The sequence below is a fragment of the Pseudopipra pipra genome, chromosome 1 (genome assembly GCF_036250125.1).
Source record: "Pseudopipra pipra isolate bDixPip1 chromosome 1, bDixPip1.hap1, whole genome shotgun sequence".
Classification (NCBI taxonomy): Eukaryota; Metazoa; Chordata; class Aves; order Passeriformes; family Pipridae; genus Pseudopipra; species Pseudopipra pipra.
The window spans coordinates 84565764-84574838 of NC_087549.1; the positions used below are offsets into that span (position 1 = coordinate 84565764).

A 9075-nucleotide genomic window follows, 5' to 3' on the forward strand; every position below is an offset into this window, starting at 1 on the left:
TTAAAAAATAAAATAAAAATAAAAAATTAAAAATAAAAAATAAAAAAAATGAAATAAAATTAAAAAATAAAAAATAAAAAAAATAAATTAAAATAAAATAAAATAAAAAACCCCACACCTCTATAAGGGCTATTTGCCTCACTCAAACCTCAGAAATGCGAGGAAGGGTTAAGCCTGTACGGTCTCTGGCTACAGCAATAGCTGACTTTTGCTCAGAACCACCCCTGCTTCATAAATAAATAACAATAATAATTAACCATTCACGGACTGAGGGTGTTTTCTGTACGCTCTGCCACGAGAGGGAGGCAGAGATGGAAAATCACTGGCTGCAAAGGCTCGGAGCGGGGCGGCTCTCAGGGCAGCCGACTCGCGGTACGGCCGCCATCTTGTCGGGAGGGGCCGCGGCCCCGCGCTGTTGGCGCGGCCCAGGGCGGAGTGTCGCTGCCGCCGGCTGAATCCCGGGAGGGGCCGCGCTCCGCTCCCTCTGCTCGGCTGTGCTTCCAGGAAAAGGGGAGCGCGGAGGCCGGCGGGGTGAGTGCGGCGGTTCCGTTGTCCTGAAGGTTTTCTGCGGGAAGCTTGCGCTTGTGTTTGTTGGTTTTTAGGGTTTTTGTCTTCCTTTTTTTTTTTCCTCTTCCCCCCTTTCCCTTTCCTCCTCCCCCTTTTTTTTCCTTAAAAACAAACAAACAAACCAACCAGCCAACCAACAAGTAGTGCTGTATGGCATTGCTTTCCTTGTGGTTTTCTTTTTTCTTTTTCGGGACGTTCCCTACACACCGCTGCTTCTTGCCAGCTGGAGCCGCGGCGGAGCGCCGGGAGCGCTTCTTGTGTGTGGGAGCGACGGGGGCGCCGCGGCGATGCCGAGCTGAAACGTCCGCCCTGCGGTGCCAAACCCGGGGCGGGGGCGGAGGAGGAACTCTTCGCCCGAGGGAGTGCCAAACCCTAGGCTTCTTGTGCCTCAGCTTGCTGGGTCACTGTCAGGCTCCTCCCTGCCCCCCTCCACTCCGGCTGAGGCACAGGGGCCAAGAGCTGGCGGGGTTGGGCTGTGTCCTCCCACGCATCCCACCGCCTGCCCCTGGACAGGTGTGTTGGGAAGAGCCATTACCAGGAACTGTCAGCGGTCTTACCCTGCAGACGTTTTAACATCGCTCCCAACTCTCCAAATCCTAAAATGAAGCCCTGTTTCTCAAGGAAGCTTGCTTTGGTTCAGAGGGTGGGAAAAGGGGTATCCGTACCACAGACGCAGTTTTCTCTGTGTTTGAAAAAGTAGGCTTGTGGCTCCTCTGAGACAGCTTACAGAAAGTGGGGAAGGTCCTTGTACACTGGACGGTGATCCACGTCACAGTCTTCGTGGGAAATGTCTCTTGGGCTGCAGGCTGGAGAAGAGCTGCACCCTGCTCCGACCGGGTTCCCCCATGGCCCCGCATTGCAGCGTGTGCTGTCTAACCTAGATACAGCTTTTTGGTCCATAAAGACTGTTCTAAAGCATAGGTGTTGATTGCTGAGACAAATGCTTCAAATTCATACTGGTAGGAACACACAGGGTCCAGGCATGCAGAAACGAGCATCAGCACGAGTGCCTTACTGCTGACCTGCAGAGCCCACGGGGAGACCTGAGTGAGGAATGAGTTGCTGTCAGAAAACCTTCTGATCACCGAGGGTTTTGCCGCAAACAGTTTACAATTGATTGACAAATATGTACGTATATCATAAGTTCCTTAAAGTGCAGTCACTCTACGTTGTCTCCAAAGAGGGATGTCAGTAGTTATGTTGGTATTCCTGAGCTGCAGAGAAAGCATAGTTAACTGCACAGATAAAACTCCTAATCGTGTGTCCCAGCTATTGCAATATTACTTATAATTTGGTTAAATGCGCTGGTTTTGAAGCAGGCAAATAGTGTGAGTTGCATCCTTTTGTCTGTACATTCTTGCTTGTCATGGAAGACCTGCAGAAACTTCCTAGGAAATAACTGCTTGCTGCTGTCACTATTCCTGTGTGCTTTGACCTGGAAGTCAAAAGACTTTATTGCTAGCAATCTGCAGGTATTGGGATATTAGTAAAATTCCGGTTTTCACTGTAACTAACATGAACACTATGTGTCTCCTACTTACGCTACAAAGTACTTAAGTTACATGTTTCAGACACAATTGGAGGATTCTTTCCCTCTAAGCTTGCTTGGTTTTTTTGTTCGGTTAGCGTTTTTTTCAGTTATGGGAGAAGAGAAACAGGAGAAAATTGCTACTGCTTATAGTGAAGCTCCTAGCAAGAAATTTTCTTGGGTGGAAAACCATGTATGCAGAAACTGGCACTTTTCAGCTAGTTATCTGAGATAATGAATCAGTAGTATGAATAAGGTGTTGGCTTTATATTTTTTGGCAACGTATAAACAGTAGGCCCTACCTTAAGGGAAGAACAAAACACGGAGACATTTACTACCAGCTGCTATCTTATGATTCATGATACTTATCTGTGGTTAACTCAGTGTTCTAGTATTTATTGCTCTTTTTATAGGTGTGTGGTTTAATCTCAAGTTAACTACCTACAGAGATGAGGATGACAAGCACCAAGTTTTTTCTTGTGTGTGTTTCCGTGTTGTAGGCAATGAAATGGAACTGAAATGGACTTTGATTTTTTCTTTATGCTACAGTAGGAAATTGCTGTAATCTGTCATGCTGATGAAATTAGTTTTTTTTTCTTTCCTTTTTTATCTTGTAGGACAAGTCATTCTGCTGACTTCTCCCAGCCCAGCTGTTTAAAACACAGCGTGCACACGTAGGAGTAAGCTGAAGGTACAGCTGAAGATCTATAGACTTAGAGAAGGTAAGAGTTTGTAATTGGCCATTCTGATGTCTAACTTTTTGGTCTGGTGTTTGTATAAAGGCAAATTATTTTCTTTGTGAGATAAGAGAGCTTTCTTTCAGTGAGTTCTGAAAATAATCCTGTTGTGCCTGATCATCTCAAAAGATGCAATGTTACGTAGGTATGGGATTGAAATACAAAAGCAGACAGTAAATCCCTAAAATAACTCAAGAGGGTTGTATGGGGTTTAAGGTGCTTGTGCCACCAAATCAGTTTTCCATTCAGGGGATAGTTTTCTAGCCTAATGCTGACATTTGCTGGCTAGTTTATGCTGGGAAACGTGAAAGAGAGAACCAGTTTTTTTGTGTTCCAATAAATTCGATCCATTTTTGTTCTGTGTTTTATCTGCCAGGTTTGAAACCATGGCAAGCCTGTGTGCAGCAAATACCACTTTTGCCCTGGACCTCTTAAGACAGCTGTGTGAGAAGAAAAGTGGTCAGAATCTATTCTTTTCCCCTTTTAGTATTTCTTCTGCTTTGTCTATGGTTTTGCTGGGTTCAAAAGGTAACACCGAAGCCCAGATAACAAAGGTAGGTGAAAATAAACTTAGTGGATTGAATGCGATGTGAGCATATGAGCAACAGACATGTCTTATAGTCTGCGATGTGTGCTTCTTCTTAGCTGGGGTTGTCACTCTGCTCTATAAGAACAGAACTCTTCCTTTGGGGTGTGTGTGTGCAAGCAGAACATGTTTTCATTAGGAGGAGCTTCTTTCAGTATGAAATTAAGAGAGTTTTGTTGGGTTTCTGGGTTTTGTTGTGTGTGGGTTTTTGATTTTTTTTTTGAGACAAATCTTTCCATATGTAATTAAAAAGTACCTGGTTTCTTTTTTGGATTTTTTTTTGTTGGTTCCATGAATCTCTAGCTATGTGTAATACTGCCTTCTGCTTTCTTGTTTGCTCTTATTGTCTGATGAAATATATTTTTAAAATGTAGCCAGGCACGTAAAAAAAATAATTTAAAAAATCTACGCTGTCTACATGTCAAAGTGGTACCTGCACCTTGGTTTACTTTTTCTTTTTAAACTTGCTCAGTTGGCAAATACCCCATGGTATATGTTTTACTAATGAATTGGCATTATGAAATGAACAATCAATCATTTGTGTTATGATGTTTGCCTCTTTTGCAAAGTGGAAGAGGAGTGTAACCTCCTATATTGTTACTATTTAAATCTATAAAAATTTCTCCAAAATCATATTTTTGCCATACTGGAGTTATTCAGAGTCCATCTGGACACAGTCCTGGGCCGCTGGCTATAGGTTTTCTGGGTTGGCAGGGGGTCATACTCTGATCTCCAGAGATCCCTTCCCACCTCAGCCATTCTGTGATCCTCCAGTGATTGACCCGAGGGAAGAAAACTCAATACTGCTGACTCTTCTGCTCCTTAATTAATTACTTGTGCAACCAATGAAGATGTTGTCTTTTTGCAGGTGCTTTCTCTGAACAAAGCTGAGGATGCTCACAATGGGTATCAATCCCTTCTCTCTGAAATTAACGATCCAAACACCAAATACATCCTGAGAACTGCAAACCGGCTTTATGGGGAAAAGACGTTTGAGTTTCTCTCAGTAAGTAACCATGAAATATGTGGCATTTCTTAGTCTAATGTACTTGCTACCTGTTTTATTTGGAGGTCAAAGGCAGGCTTTGGGCTCTGCTTTCCAGATTTTCTGAGCTGAGGACTAGCAATGCAATAGATGATGCCAGAGCCTGGTATCTGAATTTGGTGGAGAATCTCCTTTCAGATACCCTGAGTGTTGCAAAATAGGGTAAACTCTGTCAGTCTCTCCATTGTCTGAGTTTTGTGATCCACTAACATTTTTGGCTGTGGGACAAAAGGATGATGTATCTCTTAGCAGAAGTCTTATAAACAAATCATATTTTATCTCACTGAAGCATAAAGTAAAAACAACAAAAAACAGCAGCCACTTAATTTGTCAGTGAAGTTACATAGAGGTTTGTAGCACAGTAAATCAACCATACAGGGGACAATTCCTAGTTCAAATAGTTTGTATACACCTTATAAATGTCAGCCAGAACTTTAAGTGTTCTATGTGAAGCTGGGGGAGGAAAGTAGGCAGATTTTCTTGGTGTGTTTAAGAATCCTGCATGTCTGAATGAGAGCCAAATCTCTTGCTGCAAATCTGTTGGGCATGTCCCTGTTAGTCATTTCTAGAGTCGAGTCAGAAATCCTACCACGCTGGACTGGAACCGACTGACTTCATGAACGCTTGGGAGGATTCCAGAAAACAAATCAATGGCTGGGTGGAGGAAAGGACTGAAGGTGAGTGCTTTGCAAAGGGCCCTGTTGTATTTCCTGGTGGCCATGGCTTGGGTAAGGAGCTATTTCAGGATATGAGGTTGTGAATTAAAACAACCCAACTGTTGAGCTCCTGCTCTGTGTGGTACATAATTCTCTTCTGTATTATGTCTTAATTGCAGAGTCGATAGTCTATGGATAATAATTAGATATGTGTCCAACTCTGAAATGTTGTTTGTTTGTATCACAAAGGTAAAATTCAGAACCTGTTGGCGGAGGGGGTTCTTGATTCCCTGACCAGACTTGTGTTGGTGAATGCCATCTATTTCAAAGGCAACTGGGAAAAGCAGTTCAATAAAGAGAGAACGGAAGAAAGGCCATTTCAGATTAACAAGGTATGATGTGCTGAAATGATGGGAATATGCTGTGAATCTGAAATGAACCCATAGCATTCTGAAGAAATAGCATTCAAGCAAGGTGACCTTGGTTAGGCTATATGAACTTCCATATGCCCCCTCCCTTTCCTATGGATGCTGTCTTTGTTGAGTTTCTGTAAAGTTTCACGTAATTACTAGAAAGTTGAACACAAAGACAGGTGCAAAAACTTGTGGATGTAAGTCTTCTTCAGTCAATGCTTTTTTGCTGCATTTCTACCAGTGAAGTGATCCAAAAGAAATGGGGGAAAAATCTCTTGTGAAGACCTCCAAGTTTTACTGTCTTGCTTTTAGAAGCAGATCAGGGCTAGTGAGGAAGGCTTGGCTACTGTCATGAACAGGGCCTGGCTGCCCCTCAGGATCCCCTGCACCTCTGGGTTGGCCTCCGGTGTCAGGAACAAGACCTGCTAACATGCCTTCCTTAACTCACCTGCTTCAAAGAAGCATTATGCAGAACAGAAGCCCTCCTGGCTGACTTGGAAGTGTCCCTCCCCCAGTGCTGGAACATATCCAAGAATGTTTGAAATGGTTAATACCACTTTTTCAACAGGGAATGTTACTGCTCACCCTATACTACCTACTGCAACAATGAGACTGAAAAGGAGGAAAATAATGATTGAAGCAATAGTAGCTGTTGGTCCATGTGGAAATGGAATGAGAGAGCAGAAAATGAAAATCTCTGCCCTCCTTACTATGCTTATGACTTGTAAGAATTCAAAATAATGCTCTCACTTCCTTGGTATTTTTAGTATAATTTTAAAGTATTTAAATTCTTCTTTTTTGTAGTACTTGGAACCAAATGGACTAAAAATGAAAGTCTATATATTGAAATTACTTTTATTCATTTAGAGCAAGGAACAGAGCCCCTGCTTCTTAGCGGCTCTGTTCAGGGCTTGTCACTAGTTCTTCAGGGAGAAAAAGGGCAAGGACACATATTTGCCATATTTCCTTAGAGGAATCTTCACCGAGATTTCTAACTTTGTAATTAAGAATTAAATCTCAGTGAATCTTAGTGATGTACAGAAGACAGTGCTGTGTCTCTACTCTGTGATGTGTGATTAGTTCTCTTTGGTCAAATTCTCGAAAACTCTCAATAACTGGCTGCCTGCTCTGTATTTTGAGAGCAGCACAGTAGCTCAGCACTAACTGATGACATCTCTTAACTTTTAGAACGAGACCAAGCCTGTGCAGATGATGTTCAAGAAGGATAGATTTAACATGACCTATATTGGAGACTTGCAGACCAAAATCCTTGAGCTGCCCTATGTTGGTAATGAACTCAGCATGATCATCCTGCTCCCTGATGCAATCCAGGATGGATCCACGGGCTTGGAAAGAGTAAGTTGTTGAGCTGAATGCAAGGACAGCCTGTATCCTTCCCGGGAAGAAAGTCTGGTATAGCACATAGACCTCAGTTTGGTTCCAGAGCTATTCTGTCGCTGATGCTCAATGCCAGCTGAAATGTCCAATAGTTCCCTGCCCCCAAAGTGAGTAGCCCACCTGGTGTCACTGCTGCTCAAGCTGGGTGCTGCCTCCTTAGGCAGAGGCTCTGGAAGAAGATCTGACCCTCCTCAGGAGCAGAGGTCAGCTGTGGTTCTGGTGAAGGCGTGGTATGGTGAGCATCATAAGTGGAGAGGGGGAATTTGGGTGGTGTCTTAGGAAGTCCTGCGGCTTCTCCTGTAGATCTTCTATTCTGAGCAGCTGGCAGATGGTCTATGGCACAGCACCTGGCAATAGGCTCACAGGAGAGGGTAGGATCTCCTCTGTTGGAGATGGGATACAAGTTTGGAGTATTTTGTGATCTGGACAAGTTTATTAATAAGGTTTTCTGTCACTGATGGTGAAGGGCCTTATGAGCAGACTTTTTCCTTCCCTGTCAACGTGAAGGAGGAACCATTGGTTAAGAGACAGAAGAACTGAGTTCAGTTGCTTTGGGACTTGGCCAGCAGTTCCTGTGCCATTGCTTCCCATATATAAAAATGTAAAAAACCCCAACAATCCTAACATGTTCTGTAAAAGTAAAGATTACATGGAAGGCATTAATCCCTATTGTCCCTACCAAAAAAAGCATATGGGAATGATCTTGGCTGGGGCCGTAGTCTGTAGTAAGAAGTATAACTTGCACTTTTGGCTTGAGACACTCTAAACCACTGTAAAAAAGATGCATGTCCTGCGCTAGGTAAACAAACCCAGTAATCACTTCTTTTGCTTGTGTCACACTGACTCACTTCTCACTGTAACTAAAAAAATGTGGGGTTTTTCTTTAGCTGGAAAGAGAACTTACATATGAGAAGCTGATAGATTGGATCAATCCTGAAATGATGGACTCTACAGAGGTGAGGGTGTCTTTACCCAGATTTAAACTGGAAGAAAATTATGATCTGAAACCCATTCTGATCTGCATGGGAATGCCTGATGCATTTGACTTGAGGAAGGCAGACTTCTCAGGAATGTCATCTGGCAGTGAGCTGGTGCTCTCTGAAGTGGTTCACAAGTCCTTTGTGGAAGTCAACGAAGAAGGCACTGAAGCGGCTGCTGCCACAGCTGCAATAATGATGATGCGCTGTGCAATGATCGTTCCGGATTTCACTGCTGATCATCCCTTCCTCTTCTTCATCCGGCACAACAAATCTTCCAGCATTTTGTTCTGTGGCAGGTTTTGCTCTCCCTGAAGAGGAGTTGTCTTGGCAGGATAGGGGCCATTACACAATAAAGATTTCTCTAGAATAGGGTGACTCCTTTTGCACTAATTGCCTCTTTGAGCTGTGCCTGAACCCTCTTCTGTGGTCTTGATCTGGGGCTTGGCAAGAATAACTGAGCTGCTTAGAAATCGACAGGAAGCGCTGTGTAAAACACCTCTCTCCCTGTGCACCTGTGTGGAGGTTCTTGCTGACAGAAGTAACATCCCACTTGCTCAGCGAAGGCTTCTCCTGTCCTTGACTTGACTTTTAGTGTCCATGAGGCTGAGTCGGGCAGCCTGTTCCAGGTGTTGCTGAGCACCCTGCCTAGATGTTGTTTTTTTTTTTTTGTCTACTAACTGGACAAGGACTTGGGCAGGAATGGGAATGAAAGTATGTTTTTGTAGCAGATGTCCTTATGGGGTGTTTGTGGGGTGAGAACCTTTGTTTCATCACCACAGAACTCCTGGGTTTACCTGTCTCCTGGTTCTAGTCCTTTAACAAAGAATGTAACAAAAGAGCATATGGTGCCTCTGCAATATTTGCATGACAAAGCTTTAACGTTTTTGCTATCGTTATATATTTATCCTATTCATAGTTTCTTAAACATCATAGCTGAACGGTATAATGCCAAAGACACAGCTGAAACACCTTTCTTAACGCAGGGCTGTGTTTGTGTTTTGGAGTTCCTGTTCCTGAAATAATAAAAAAACCACGAGCACTGTGGGACTCTGTTCCTTTTTTTCAACCCTAACTTATAAATACCTTTTTAAGTCTGTCGTAGGAAGAGAACGATTCTGGACAGAGCACACCTGGGTTCTGTGTGGCTGCCCTGCCCCGGCCCTGG

General features: G+C 43.5%; 1 protein-coding gene across 2 annotated transcripts; it reads left to right on the top strand.

The window, feature by feature from the left end:
• The first annotated feature begins 389 nt into the window (after positions 1–389).
• On the top strand, positions 390–8277 carry LOC135418033 (serpin B6-like). Of its 2 annotated transcripts, XM_064662855.1 has the most exons (8): positions 390–531; positions 2713–2817; positions 3209–3386; positions 4287–4424; positions 5023–5140; positions 5369–5511; positions 6721–6888; positions 7818–8277. In XM_064662855.1, the coding sequence occupies exons 3-8, from the start codon at positions 3219–3221 to the stop codon at positions 8220–8222; spliced, it is 1140 nt and encodes a 379-aa protein (XP_064518925.1). In that variant the 5' UTR covers positions 390–531; positions 2713–2817; positions 3209–3218; the 3' UTR covers positions 8223–8277. The 2 variants fall into 2 exon arrangements, with proteins under 2 accessions (XP_064518925.1, XP_064518934.1); XM_064662864.1 differs by lacking the exons at positions 390–531; positions 2713–2817; positions 3209–3386 and having other exon boundaries at positions 4293–4424; positions 5033–5140.
• Positions 8278–9075: the final 798 nt, after the last annotated feature.